Source organism: Ptiloglossa arizonensis, chromosome 5, assembly GCF_051014685.1.
Source record: "Ptiloglossa arizonensis isolate GNS036 chromosome 5, iyPtiAriz1_principal, whole genome shotgun sequence".
NCBI classification, from domain to species: Eukaryota; Metazoa; Arthropoda; class Insecta; order Hymenoptera; family Colletidae; genus Ptiloglossa; species Ptiloglossa arizonensis.
The window spans coordinates 17,270,311-17,284,664 of record NC_135052.1 but is presented as its reverse complement, the minus strand read 5'-3'; the positions used below and the strand labels follow the sequence as shown (position 1 = coordinate 17,284,664).

At 31.9% G+C, this 14,354-nt stretch overlaps 3 protein-coding genes across 9 annotated transcripts; 1 reads left to right on the top strand and 2 right to left on the bottom strand.

The window, feature by feature from the left end:
- Positions 1 to 31: 31 nt before the first annotated feature.
- On the bottom strand, positions 32 to 5,018 carry Rubicon (run domain Beclin-1-interacting and cysteine-rich domain-containing protein rubicon). 6 transcript variants are annotated; one of them, XM_076311907.1, is made up of 9 exons: positions 4,903 to 5,018; positions 4,248 to 4,517; positions 3,742 to 3,893; positions 3,434 to 3,617; positions 1,845 to 3,358; positions 1,581 to 1,763; positions 1,327 to 1,509; positions 1,100 to 1,253; positions 32 to 1,028 (listed from the first exon to the last, which is right to left on the bottom strand). In XM_076311907.1, the coding sequence occupies exons 2-9, from the start codon at positions 4,443 to 4,445 to the stop codon at positions 828 to 830; spliced, it is 2,769 nt and encodes a 922-aa protein (XP_076168022.1). In that variant the 5' UTR covers positions 4,446 to 4,517; positions 4,903 to 5,018; the 3' UTR covers positions 32 to 827. The 6 variants fall into 6 exon arrangements, with proteins under 6 accessions (XP_076168022.1, XP_076168024.1, XP_076168025.1 ...); XM_076311909.1 differs by lacking the exon at positions 4,903 to 5,018 and having other exon boundaries at positions 1,845 to 2,664; positions 2,746 to 3,358; positions 4,248 to 4,892; XM_076311910.1 differs by lacking the exon at positions 4,903 to 5,018 and having other exon boundaries at positions 1,845 to 3,066; positions 3,250 to 3,358; positions 4,248 to 4,892.
- A 114-nt stretch (positions 5,019 to 5,132) lies between these two features.
- Tfiis (RNA polymerase II elongation factor) lies at positions 5,133 to 7,767 on the bottom strand. Of its 2 annotated transcripts, none has more exons than XM_076311911.1 (4): positions 7,329 to 7,767; positions 6,455 to 6,632; positions 6,011 to 6,366; positions 5,133 to 5,929 (listed from the first exon to the last, which is right to left on the bottom strand). In XM_076311911.1, the coding sequence occupies exons 1-4, from the start codon at positions 7,395 to 7,397 to the stop codon at positions 5,594 to 5,596; spliced, it is 939 nt and encodes a 312-aa protein (XP_076168026.1). In that variant the 5' UTR covers positions 7,398 to 7,767; the 3' UTR covers positions 5,133 to 5,593. The 2 variants fall into 2 exon arrangements, with proteins under 2 accessions (XP_076168026.1, XP_076168027.1); XM_076311912.1 differs by having other exon boundaries at positions 7,321 to 7,766.
- Positions 7,768 to 9,692: 1,925 nt separating this feature from the next.
- On the top strand, positions 9,693 to 12,789 carry LOC143147438 (uncharacterized). The gene is made up of 11 exons (XM_076312684.1): positions 9,693 to 9,737; positions 9,900 to 10,076; positions 10,350 to 10,511; positions 10,595 to 10,712; positions 10,966 to 11,219; positions 11,270 to 11,382; positions 11,709 to 11,949; positions 12,004 to 12,135; positions 12,225 to 12,358; positions 12,454 to 12,586; positions 12,760 to 12,789. Exons 1-11 carry the CDS (start codon positions 9,693 to 9,695, stop codon positions 12,787 to 12,789), a joined length of 1,539 nt encoding a protein of 512 aa, XP_076168799.1.
- Positions 12,790 to 14,354: the final 1,565 nt, after the last annotated feature.

Below are 14,354 nucleotides of genomic sequence, written 5' to 3'. Positions count from 1 at the left end.
CTTAGAATATGAAAATATACAAACTTTTCAGAACATTTTATTATAAACTTCGATTGTATTAACAACTTTTGTAAATAAACAATACATATTTTTAATTATGATGAGAACCAGGTACTGTATTTGTGACTATTATTATAATGCTTTTTTAGTACAAAGGTAATACTCTAGCCCATTGTACTCAAAATGTTATTGCCACTTTACATTCAACATTCATGACATGCAATAACTTATGCATCGTAATTTCTAATTATTTTAAAAATTTATCAAATTAAAATGCATTATTACAAAAATAAAAATTAAATGCAAAATATGCACGATACTCCATTTTATACGCAATGTCATCTATCATTTTCTAATATTGAAATAAATTATACCGGTTAAGATTCAAAATTTATAAATACATAATAATTTATTTCTATTTTCTTTTCCTATGGTAACAATCTACGTAATATTAAATGAACAATTATGTAACACTTATAAGAAATGAATAATAGCAATAAAGTTATACATTTTTTTAAATATCACATTTGTTCAGTCTTTCCTATATCTGAAATTCATATAATTGCAATAAATTAATTTTTATTTTTATTTTAAAATTAAAAAAAATATAATCTGTTCACTCTCATATAAATAAAATATACAGATCTCTGATTAGTTTTACTTTGTTACCAATTTTAAATTAAATATAATAAATAAAATCATAAATATATCAAATTTTTAAAAATAGAGCCTTTTGGAATCAACGATTACGTCATATTTTTCATCGTTTAAAGTATGAATTGCATTTCTATAAATAAGCATGTGATATAAGACAATTTCACCGTATGTCAAAATGTTCCTTCTCTAGATATTCGTCTAGCGTGTAAACGAACACAGCGTGGGCAGTCTGCTTCATTGAAATTTTGCTTACACTCGTTATGATAACATGCACCACACATTTCACACCTACTAACTTTTGACAATTCCCATGGAAATATAACATCTTTGGAACAACATAACTCACATATAAATCCCCTAGCTTGACACAACTAAAATAAATAAAAATCTATTTTTATTAAAAATGTAAATACATAATATGAAGACAGTATTAGAATATTACCTCACAGCCTATAATATGCATGTTGCACGCTTCAACTAATTCTTGTAATCTCAAAGGTAGACTACCACACTTAACATGTAATAGATCTTGAATAGAGTACACATGAGGATCACTTATTATGTAATTTGATTCCTTTTTTAATACTTCTTGAACGCTAAAAATATAAAAATAAATTTGACAATATTTTATACTTATAAGTATTTCAAAAAGACGCTTTGAATTCATACCTTGAGCCAAAACGGCATGTAAATAAAAAATCTTTAAAGAAAAATAATTGTGTACGTAGTAATCTTGTTCTATCTAATTGTTTTATGCGTCTGTAAAGTAGTGGATTTAAATCCTTCACTTGAAATAATGGATCTAACATCATCTGATCCAACAATCTGTATGAAAAATTTGATACAGGATATCTAAATTTAAAAAAATAGTGAAGAATTAGCAAATAATCATATATAATGCATGTTTATTAAAATGTTTATACCTATTGAAATCCCATTTAGATAAAATTTTTCCTGGTATTAATGCTACTTGATTAGTATGACATCCAGTACAGAAATATCTTCCTAAATATTCGCAGTAACGAAATTTGTTTGCATATTTTACAGCAACTTTCATTCCACATCCTGCACACCTGTAATTCTGTTTAGCTATAAAAGTGCGCCATCTAAATATATAAATTTAATCACGTTTCATTAAATACTCGTGTATGTAGCATTCGTGATATCATTTAAATTAGTGAACTTACACTGGTGGAGGATGTGCTGTGAAAATAATTTGAGGTCTTGGTGGAGCCCATTCTGTGGTGCCACGTAATGGAATTGATTGTGAATTTTCTATTTCATCTGGATTAATTGGCCAACTTTTGGGCAACGGTAACAAACTTTGCGGTGCCTCCTCTTCAGAGACAAGCCACTGTAACTCACTTGCTCTTGGTAATTGTTTTTCACTAAACCTACTAATGAGCGATAAAGCTACACCTTCTGCAGACATACTGGCTTCAGTTAAAGTTGATTCTGCTCCATGTACAGGGGATGATCGAAACAAATCTTCATCCGAGTTTATCGACCAATCTTTATCATTGGATGAAGTACTAGATGAAGTTGATAAAGGACTAACACTTTGATCGGTAGTAGTTGTATCTGTTTTTCCATCACTTAATAAATCACGATTCCATATTCTCCCTTTGTATCGCTCCTCTTGTCGTTGACGACGTCTTAATCGTATTCTTTGTTTTAAATTGTTTATTTCTTCATCACTTTCCTCAACTGCTTCTTCCATGAGGCACCATTGCCTGTTACATTTTACTTGTTCAATGGCAGCTATCATAGCTTCAGATACACTAAAGTGTGCATTTTCTCTGTCTAATTCAGCATTAGCTCTGGAAAATTGCGCAGAAGCTAAAAAACTTGTCAAACTTTGACCTTCTACTGGACGTGGAAAATAACCTATGGCCATAGGTTGAACGCTACTTCCACCATCTTCCATAAAACTTTTTTTCTGTGTTCTTAAATCTTTCTGACCCTCAATTTTTAAACTCCATGGAGCACTGAATTCAGGTGCTGATCCTAGTAAAAAGGAAGTTTTTCTTCTTAGTTTTTTAGATACTTTAATTCCTACAAAATCGGTCACACATTTGTTTGCATTACTTTCATTTGATACAAGAGACGGAACATGATATTCCTTTACAACATTTACTAACGAATCTTCATAATTTAACGAATCAGAACCCTCACTGAAATTTTTAGTATTTTCACTTTGTTCCATTTTAACTTTGATTTTTATATTTCTTGAAGGAGTTTTTAGCTTTGTAAATAATTTATTATTCACAAGCGTAGGCATACTCTGCTTTACATCATCATACTTCACATTAATTATTTTTGATAATTCAACTGAACAAATTTGAGAGTCGCTACTTTTATTTGAGCTAGTATCTGCGACAGCTACTGAAGACGTAGGTGAATGTATTCCTGGAACGTTACAAGTTTTAGTCAGTGCAGAAAGGCTATTCCAAGTTTTTAAAGGTATATTATTAACTTCTTTAAAATCTGTTTTATGATGATTTTCTTCAGACTTAATATCATTATGTTGAGTAGTTGTATTATCTGATGATATTTTCAATGATTCTAATTGACATTTTTCAATGTATATACTTCTATCTCTAGCCATGTTGAAATTTGTGATAGGAAAATTAATTGGATATGAAGAAGATCGCCGATGTCTTCTAGGACTTGCTTTGGGAGAAATCCAAGGGGGTAGAAACTAAAAATAAAAATATTTAAGTGAGAGATCTAAACAAACTCGTACACTAAATGTAAATCAATCTAAAAAGCTCACCAAATACGGATCGATCTCAGTAAGCAACACAGGTTGGCTTCGTTCAACTGCCCTCAAACACAACAGTGTGGCTTCAGCTAAATTTTCTTGACACAAAAATGCCCATGGTTCAAAACAAGAAAGTAAGTGTTCCTTGTCAGACAAAAGCCAGGAAAGCTTATGTGACAAAGAATGACTCTCCAAGCTACATTATAATAATTTTTAAATCACATTATGTAAATTTAAATACATAATTATACCATGAAATGATCTGAATATTTCTCTAGAACAACTTGAAAATTAAATAGTTAATTTATTTTTATGCTTACTTTTTATATAACCATAACATATCTTTTTGTGACGTTATTCGAGCTGGTAAGTTCGAAAGATAATCTTCAACTTCAGATAATACCGGGGACACTGCTAAAGAGGGTTGCAGCCAATTTAATCCTTGAATAAAGATCCAACAATCTGGTTCTCCCTTGTAAAAAATGTTATTACTTTTTATTTCATTCATTACAACATTGCATTATAATGTTGTTCTTCATTATTGCCATTATACTAGTTATTGCATAATGAAGACACTAATTTCACATATAAAAATGTAAATAATGAAACATGTTTAATGAAAACAAAAACAAAACAATGTTACAGACAATGTAAATTAACACTTATAATAAAGTACAATATTATATTGCATTATAAAACTTACATTTTTACAGAATGCAACAAAAAATGGAAAACATTGTTAATTATTGCTATCGATATAAATAAATTTATGTTACAATATGCAATTTGTGTAATTTAAAATAAATAAATAAGAATGTTGTCTTACATTTCGATTAAATATTCGACAGCCATGTTTGAATATCCGCTCCATTATACTGTGAAGGCGATTTAAACCACCGTAAACATTCCATACGTTTAAAACACCATCGACTAATAAACACTCTACGGTAGTTCGGAGACATTGTAAAAGTTGCCATTGCTCTTTAATATGGGCGTCTTCACACATACTGATGACCGGAAACATCCACTTTCTATTCCAATTTGTGCTTTAACATTATACCTTTTGTATCCTCGATAAAATGTCTTTCAGAATCATCTAATGGTATCAAAAAACGTTAACTTATGCTATCGTGGATACCCAGTAAATTTTCTACTACTACTTCATTTTAAAATTATATTGTGAACAACTTTACGTTGTCATTTAACGCACATGGAATAATGTAACTCCATTTCCTTACATAATTTTACTAATAAATCATATAATTTGTGATGCGCTTAAAAGTATGTACTGCATGAAGGTTTGGTAATACAAATGACACTGATTGACATTAGGTTAGAAATTAGTGTATACACCCAAGTACGTAAACCCCCGATAAAGACTAAATTGCCAGAAACATCGAGTTGCAGTGGCGGCACCCTACGGCGAATCGTAAATACTATCAGATTCAGGGTAAAATCTAAAAAGATTCGAATAAAATTACCTTTTAACAAACATAAATAAAATATACTTCTGAATTAATTTGTAGTTTTATCCAGCTCTGCTCCTTAATCCATTACGTAATATAAACTTGTCAAATTCTTAAATTATGAAACAAAAAGTTCTGTTCTTAAAATAAAAATAAAACTTCTATATTCACAATATATTATATTCATCCTTTAAAATGAAATTTTAACTTTTATATCATCACAAAGGGTTGCAAAAATACTACACTGTAATTACATACATGTATTTCAGGACTGTACCCACAATTCGGAACTTTTCCACAGATAAAACATGTAAACTTGTACAATGCAAAATGAAACGTTATTTTCATTTTAATATCATTCGCACGTGGAGTTTTGAATAGCCATGGTGGCGCATTAATACAATTAAAAGTATTTCTTACACGTTCCATCTAACTTATCGAATTTTCCATTAGGTTTGATGTACACTCTATAAAGCTGAGGCCTAGTAAATTACAATTTCAGTATATACAATTGAATGGAAACCTGTGAAGAGATTAAAAAGACCATTAAGCGATCAATGTACAGTCTGTGGCTCGTAAATTTTATGCAGTATATTTTTTATGATGTTTCGTTAAGTCTAATACGTGTCGATTAATAGGCAGGTCTTGAATGAAATACATTATTCTCTCCATGATGATCAGACAAAACTGTGAAGAGCTAAAGTATTTAACAAAATTTCCATCGATTTCCACATTCGTTGCACAGCACAAAAGTAGTCATAGGTTCATCAGCTGAACGCGTTTGTACTTGATTGTAAGTGCAGTTGCGTTTTTTGCATTTTCCACATTTTAGTAAATCAGTTTTCGTTCCCTGTACTGTAGCAAGTTGTGCATCATTGATTGCTTCCTTTTTAAATTGTTCCCTTAATTGCTTTATCTCGTCACTTGCCATTTCTTCTGCAGTCATAACTGCAAGCCGAGCAGGCGTTATAGCACCAGCAATGAAATTTGTTCGAAGATTGGGATTCTTTGCATCTCGTAAATTAGCAACTCTGCTACGCACCTAGAAAATTAAACAACATGTACAAAATTATATTACCTATTCGTACAAATATATGAAAATATGCCAAACTTAAAAACTTACCCTGTTTTTATATCTGTTATCTGTATTTTTAAATTCTGCGTAAATTGCTTCCTCCAATTCTTCAGCCAATTCCTCCGGACTGGCGCAACCTTCAATTGTTTTTCCATCTACTCTTAGAGCTGATACTAGTAATTCTCTACATTTAAGCCTAACAGCATCTGTTGTGGTAGGAGCAGGAAACGTTGATTGTTTTCTTTGAAAATCTTTGTGAGGTTTGTCTTCTTTTATCTTAACGTCACTTCCATCCACACTATCTTTATCTTTCTTTTGATCTGTGTCATCTTTATTTTTCTCTGATTTGTCATCCCTTTTCTTTGAACTACTTGAAGAAGTGGAATCCTTTTCTTTATTGGAACCTAAATAAATAGAATATATATCGATGTATAATTTCAATTTGCTTAATTATTTGTCATTAATTTTATTTCAATTAATTTATTTTCTTACCAGATAAAAATTTCTTCCAATTTTTTATGAGAGTTTTGGATAGTGATATAACTTCTTCGTCTCTGCTTGATTTTCTCAATGCATTTACTGTCATACCAATACGTGTTTTAGTTAAAAGTTCTAAATCAACGGGCAACTTCTGTAATATTTTGAGTAACTCCAGTGCTTGTTCCTGGCCCTGTAATAAAAATATTTATGATTATTTAATTTAAAATAATGTAAACTATAAATACACATAGTCATTCATGTAGATTATATACAATTTAATTCTTAATATAGTAGAATAATTTGGACATAAATTTAATTTGAATTCACTATTATTTATTATGTAATTTAATACATTATTATTGCATGCTTTTATTGTTAACACACATATGGTTAGCTTTATTCAATGACATAGTTTACAACAATAACAGTCAATTTTATCTAAACAATATTTAATATAAATAATGGAAGTATACAGAAGGACATATTTAAATGCTAAATTAACATAATTATAGTTTAAATGACGAGTTTAACTTTTAAAAATGTAATAGAATATGCAACGCGCACTTAAATAAATTTTATAATGAGAACATGATTTAACCTTTGCAAAACTTTATTAAGGCGTTAAAATTAGAATACTAGATATTTAAGCTCTACAATACGTTGAGTACAGTAGATAATACAAACATCGAGTATACTCAGAAAATCATATAAATGAATATCGCTATTTTCAAAAAAAATTTTTAACAATAATACATTCGTACACGTTGCACGTTTAAACGATATCGCGGTAATCGCATTTTGACTTGAAAAACAGCTTCGTTCTTGTTGCGATGCACCGAATGTGCCGAACGATACACAACTATCTTTATTTTACTCACTTACTCACCGTCCCGTCACCGCTCGACATCTTGTTTAATTTCTTCTGAATCCGGAGCACTTCTTCCTCGGCACTCATTGTTAAAATTTGGTAGGTTTTACACAAAAAACCAATATAAACACATACAACACACCGAGCAAGGGAACAACAATCTCCCGATTACCCTTATAACCGTGGCTTGCGGTGCGGAGTTCGATACTGGGTAGCAACTCGTAGCGCGTTAAGGTTTAACTGTCGCGTGTGGAAACGCTTCTCAGACTCACCACTAGGGGTCTGTAAATAGCAACTGATTTTCACAAGTTCTATTCATTCAACTAACATTTACAAATACCAAAATCTATCTGCATAAATATTGTCCTGTACTCAAAGCACAGCATGTTAAGTATACACTTTCGATGAATTTAATTAGTCGATCTAATTATGTTTTTCTTCTCTGCTACTCTCTGCATTTACAGATCGTCGCATATACTGTACCGTGGCGATATCTTCCGAGGATAAAGTGAAATGACAAGAGGGAATATTTAAATATTGTTTACACGGTGCAATAATTTTACTCAAGGCATGCAAGTAACAGAAATTTACAATGTTTTCATCAGTTAAAATTGGAACGATAATAAAAATGTTACAGTAAAACAATCTTTCTCATTATAATGCAAAATGGTATTCTTCTTATTAATGTTATACTGCTACACAATTGGTGTCACCCGATTACGTATGTACAGAGTGAGTCAATTATCTTTGTATAAATCAATACGTAAATAATGAAACAAGACAAGACACGTCACCTTTAATGTTCCAAATTATCGTTACACGATGCTTTTCAATTTTAGGCATTAAATTTGTTTTACAGCAATACATTTTCTTATTCTAATAAACACAATGACGAGAAAAACCGAGTATAACTAAGTGACCCAATTTACAACGATGGTTAAGTCACTTAGTAGATTCGATCTATATCACCGGAATCTTTCATAAATTTTTCATTGACTTTTACGAAGTACAAATTATACGAAATATAATCGTAAATGGTATTGAAACGTGTACACAAATAAGAACCACACTGAATGTAATTAAAGTATTCTGATTTAATTAAGAATTTGCCTACCGAACATATTGATGAATATTACGGTCCAAATAAATTCGATAAATCAAATGTTCGTTTCTTAGATAAAAATAAAACTACAACCGATTCGATACCATTCTGAATAATGTTCCTCCTCGCTGACACGTCTCGTTCATATTATAGTAAAATTCAAACCTTTCTTCTTTCTGTCCATTTTCAAGGGTCTCATAGATCAGAAAAAGGTGTGAATTCGACCAATGTTCGAATCGTAACAAGTTCCGTTTCATTAGATCTATTCGTTCGTGACATTGAAACGACATTAATATTTCGAGTTGATCGCAGATGAAACAACTGTATTTATTGAAAAACGTTGAAATTAAGTAAATCGATCGTAAAGGCGATCAGAGATTGGTGTACGAGGGTCGAGGGTGGTTTCCTCGTATTTGCGTGTCCCGTTTACTCCAATTGCACCCTGTCGGTCAGGTAGACGTTTCGAAGTACTCTGTCACTCATGTAAATTGATCCCAAAGACCCGTTAAACCGATTAAGCTTCCAACTTTAGACACACGATGCATCAATCGCTGTTCATATATTGGGGAGCTGAATTTCGAGATAAATGTTCACCAAGAAATTGTAATTTATCGTAATAAACAGTATCCTCGAAGCCTCGAGCGTTCGATTTTGATACCACCGAACGGTTTTGGGTTATGTTGCATTTTTAAACTCCTCGAAAGTGCTACAGCAGATTCAACATGGCCGCTTTGTAAACCCAGACGCGTTCAAATCCCCTAAAACGATACTCCGATCGATCGAATAATAGTTTACGAGGGGGGAGAAAAAAAAAACCCCACGGATAAACACGCTCGTAGCAATCAGACGACGCAAAGGCTGATGGTACTTAAAGGATCAACGTCAATTTTCTTCGTAATTGACCAGCTTACGTGTCTATCCTGTTCTTCGAAGACGTGTATCGTTTAGACTTGCGTAGAGAGATCCATTTACACGTGGCCACGATGCAACTTTACGAAAACAATTAAATCGCGATGAATCGTTCAACGACGAAAATCCACATACACTCGATATCAATTACCTCGATACCTTTGCCAATTGTTTCAACGCGAGGACCATCCATCTGCGACTCTTCTTACGGGTACGTATTCCTTCGTAGATTCAGTCACCGATTGTCCATTGAAATATTCATCGATGAAAAGTCCTTTGTCAAATTACTGAAATCGTACACCGTACATGGAATCGTGTCTAAAATATTAAAGATATTATGTGAATTCTCGCTGTCGGAGCAAAAGGCTAACATGGTTCTAGAGGCCCGTCATTTTCTTATGTACCCCGTATTTGTCGTAATTCGAAAACGATGGCGTAATGCGTACTTGTCGGTTGACCAATTGACGTACGACGATACTTAATACTCGGTGAAAAAAGGAAAAGGGAAATTATTCCGTCAACTGTCAATGGTAAACGTAATATGTACATAAAATTCTGAAAAAAAAAACGAACAGTAGGATACGCGTACTGGCATCAGTTCCGAGTTAGCTATGGAGTTCACCGAAAGTCGTTATTGCAAAACAAGTAGAATGCTTCTGATGTTCTTGGGTCAGTGGCCGTATCAAAAATCTTCGGATCGCAAAATTCGAATGTTTTGTACAACTACTGCCGCATCTCTTTTGCTCTTCACGCAGGTAACATTAACGTGTTCGTCGATCGATGTGTTACGTTTGCGGAACGGTTCTGGTATTTTTTATTTATTTATTTTTTTTCGTTCACTCTTTTATTTAGTACGGTTCGACAGAACTTACCGATTGATCCGTTACACGAAAATGTTTAACGTTATTCGAAGAAAATTCGTTCGAGTTGATTTCCTTCGTCCAGTTCGAGTATTGGAAATCGTGTGAAAGTACAAGTGAACTTGATCAACGAGAACAATATTTCGCAACGTTTCACGATAACTCTAGGCAAAAGATTTTATTGAATCGTGTCTGACACGAACAACTTTTCAGTTTATGAAATTCGTCCGATCTTATCGAGAGTTAGATATGTTCGAAGTTATTCCTCCAACTATAACCACACTAGTCTGCATCATAAAATTACATAGTTTGATTATGAGTAAGAAGAAGGTACGCGCATATCAATTCTAACCATTGTACACGTAATTGGAGATCTCGGTGATGGACAAAAATTAATCGACTGTAACGTGTAGCTAGAATTTCTACAAAAGCAGATAAACGAGGACTGGAACAAACGAACGGAGTCAGAAGAAATAAAAATCATGGAAGAGTACGCGATGCAAGGAGAGATATATTCAGTAGCGTATATGTGTAATTTTTTCTTTCCTATAATTACTATACCTATTATTCGGCAATCGGTATTCGACTCAAGGGAAGAAATGCGAATAACTTTTAACTTATTCTGAACATCTTACACTAAACGTGGTTCTCGACGAGTTCTGAATTCGCATTCATTTTTTTTTTTTACAATTTTCCCACGTATAATATAATTATTGTACTAAATGTCGTCGTCAAGTATCACGAAACTTAACGATATTTTAATACAATTACATTTCTTTCCTAGATATTATGTTCATAACTTTGGCGATATACATTATATTTATATTTCAACCATACATCCTCGATATTGTTTCACCTCTCAATGAAACTCGTCCTTTCAAATTGCTATACCCAGCAGAATTCTTCATCGACGAGGAAAAATACTTTCTCCTGATAGCAATAATCAGTATTACAAATTGCGTCTTCGTGATCATTATTTTGGTAGCATTCGACACAATGTTGATCACGTATGTCCAATACATATGTGGTATGCTCTCCGTTATTGGGTAAGATTATTACAAATTTTAATTATCTACCTGTGGGTGCAGTGGTTTAAAATAATTGGGAATACGAGACACGTGCGAAAGTGCATACATAGAACGAGTCATCCAAGATTGAAATATACAATTGATAATACGATAAAAATCACTTTCTTCTCGAGGTATTTTTGTGATTGACGGTTCCCTTATCAGTCATGTGATTAAAATAATGTGTCCCACTCGAATAAATGTTTTCCAATCAATTGTACTGATGGAAATGTTTGCACTAATAAATCTCAGACATTGGAAGCTCAAAGTCGATAAATCTTGAATCCTGAAAAGTCAAGATCGAAAAACCATGAGATTTTGGAAACTTGAAGTGAAAAAGAATCTCTATATTTGAAAATTTAACATCAATTTAAATGGAATAATAATTTTAAATGGAAACAATTTTAATAATTTCATTTTATGAACAGTCTGTACGACAAGTGTGATGAAGGATTATTAGCACGTACATCTTCTCTTCCTCGTTAAGAGAAAAAATAAAATTGATCCTTTGCTGGACTTTAAATTTAATTATATTATTTGCGATCCACGTGTTATGTAAATCAAAACAAATTCTAAGACATCAAAAAATGAATTACACTAGATATCGCTTGGAATATAAACTCTACAATGGTGATGAGAACCAAGTTTCCATTAATAGTCGATTGAAGAAGTATCAACTTTTTATCGTGGACTGCGTTTCTGTACATAGTATAGCGCTAAAGTTAGTATTAAAAATCGTCACATATATGCCGTAGTGTTACTATAATGATGGTGAAATCGATATATCTTCCCAAAGTTTGATTAATCTTCTGGATTCAACTTTTATGCTGTGCCAACTTATAGTGTTGGGTTTAAATATGTTATGTCTGAGCATTACTTTAGTGAGAGTAAGTAGTACTGTAAAAAAAAATGCTCCTTGAACGATGAAATGACTTTCGTTAACCGTTCATTATAAATTATCGTCTCTTTGTTATAGACAGCGGTGTTAGTGGGCTCGATAGAAATGTGCAGGTACATGTTGTACGCCTTCGGTCAATTGCTTCATGTTCTTTACGTCAGTTATCAAAGTGAAAGACTAATAGACCATACTCTTTCAATTTCGAACAGAATGTAAATACGATTCTTTCACGATTTTGCCAATTTCACTTCCATCATCATTTTCCAGAGAAATCTTGAAAACTGCTAACTAGTGTGTTTCTTTACAGATATTGTGGCAAATGGTACACCATACCGAAACAATTTCAAAAAATGTTATTATTTATATCAAGGAGATCCACCATATCTTCTTATTTAACGGCTGGAAAAATTTTTATATATTCTATGCAAAATTTTAGCATGGTGAGGAGGAGTGCATCGTCACGATATACAGGGTGAACCAAATAAACTCTCCACTCCTGTTATTCTTCTTACTAAATCTCTACAAATGTTTATATCAAAGCATGGTTCAGAAACTCCTTCAAGGGGATAAAATTTCATTCTTTAGGCTTCATTTATTTTTGTAACTTTTCAAGGTCACCTTCGAATTTGTTACAACTCCATAATTTTCTTTCTTCGTCATTTAACAAGCACTGTAACAAAATCAACATACTCTAACAATATGAATTTAATATATATATATATATATATATTTATATATTTATATATTAGTATACAATATATATTTTCATTCTTCGCTTAATATACGTGTACCTAGATAAATACCTATTGCATATTTTATTACATTTCGATGCAAAAATCAATACTTTCCTGGTGGGAGTACCTGTAATATTCTTTCTTACCTTGGTCTAAAAATATCCAACAGACCCTTTATACGTACATACATAAGACCCACAGAGAAGAGGAATCGTTGCATTGTTGCGAAGGTAACATTAACTTACGCTGTTGAATTTCGAGCGATCTTCTGTCAAAAGCGGACTTAACATTTTGCACGTAGTCCGAAAAATGTTTCTTTTATACGAATGTGACATTTATTTTGAACCCTATAAAAACTATAGGGTTGCGCATAAAATACTTGAAAGTGATTTTCAAATTTCTAAAACAAATGAAACCCAAACAATTGAATGTTAATCGCCTTGAAGAGATGATGATTTGTACCGATCTACTAACAACAAAAATAATGGATGTAAACAATTTATGTGATTCGCCCGGTATATTACTGTGATAGAAGTAACTGTACTGCAATATAAATAACAGATTTATTTTTTTAAGGTTGTTCAAAATTGCATGTCGTACTTTATGGTTTTGATATCGTTCCAATAGAATCTGTGATCGAGAATCAATAAATTACAAAAAGCACGCAAATGGAATTGACCGAAAGACCGAGATTATCTCAAAAGTTAAATTACTTTATTTAATTATTTCTTGTGTATTCTTACAATTGTTGTACCTTCACTCAATGTTATACATGTAACAAATGGTTAACGACAGGTTCTTCATATATGGTTTTTAATATATGTGTATATATTACTGACAGGGAGGTTTATCTTAAAAGATTTAAATCGCAATACAGTGGTTGTTCATTTTTAATGCACACTTTTTTAAAATAATTGACAGGAATATATTTTTTCAAACGATGCTACTATTCGGTGCAAAAATAAGAAAAATGTTATTAATCTTGTGCGTCACAATACTACGTTTAATATGAACGGTAAGTGACATTTTTTGCAACTGTACATGATAAGAAACTTTGCGACGATGGTTTAATATCATTTACAATATAAAAAATATACAAATTTTGACATCATAATTTTGAAGCTTCTACGATTGAAAGAAGCGCAATGAAAAAAGGAAACACAAAATATGGACCTACTTTTTCCAAATTAATACTTAATCAAGACATCAAACAATTAAAATATTTATTTGTATCACAAAGATAACTTTACGATTAAAATAAAAATCTAGTTAAAAGGAACAATCCTCTACGATTAAAAGAAATTAAAATTCGAGTGTTTAACACCTACGAAGATAACAATTTTTTTATGAAGATAGTATCCATAAAAACCGATGAAAACTGCAAACTTCAAGGGTTCGTATTTTGTAAACAATTTATAAAACATTAAAATGATAATTTAAACCCCGCCCCCTATTTTCACACCGCTTGGAACAT

Excerpts from the sequence above, each read along its gene's own strand:
- Rubicon (XM_076311907.1), bottom strand. The coding sequence starts at position 4,445 with ATGTTTCCGGTCATCAGTATGTGTGAAGACGCCCATATTAAAGAGCAA. Across the intron at positions 3,894-4,247 it reads GTCGAATATTTAATCGAAAT|GGAGAACCAGATTGTTGGAT; the intron begins GTAAGACAACAT and ends ATTTTTTACAAG. Across the intron at positions 1,510-1,580 it reads TCTAAATGGGATTTCAATAG|ATATCCTGTATCAAATTTTT; the intron begins GTATAAACATTT and ends TTTTAAATTTAG.
- LOC143147438 (XM_076312684.1), top strand. The coding sequence starts at position 9,693 with ATGGTTCTAGAGGCCCGTCATTTTCTTATGTACCCCGTATTTGTC. Across the intron at positions 10,512-10,594 it reads TGATTATGAGTAAGAAGAAG|CTAGAATTTCTACAAAAGCA; the intron begins GTACGCGCATAT and ends TGTAACGTGTAG. Across the intron at positions 12,359-12,453 it reads CTTTCAATTTCGAACAGAAT|ATATTGTGGCAAATGGTACA; the intron begins GTAAATACGATT and ends GTTTCTTTACAG.
- Tfiis (XM_076311911.1), bottom strand. The coding sequence starts at position 7,397 with ATGAGTGCCGAGGAAGAAGTGCTCCGGATTCAGAAGAAATTAAACAAG. Across the intron at positions 6,367-6,454 it reads TTGGAAGAAATTTTTATCTG|GTTCCAATAAAGAAAAGGAT; the intron begins GTAAGAAAATAA and ends CTATTTATTTAG. Across the intron at positions 5,930-6,010 it reads ATAACAGATATAAAAACAGG|GTGCGTAGCAGAGTTGCTAA; the intron begins GTAAGTTTTTAA and ends TTAATTTTCTAG.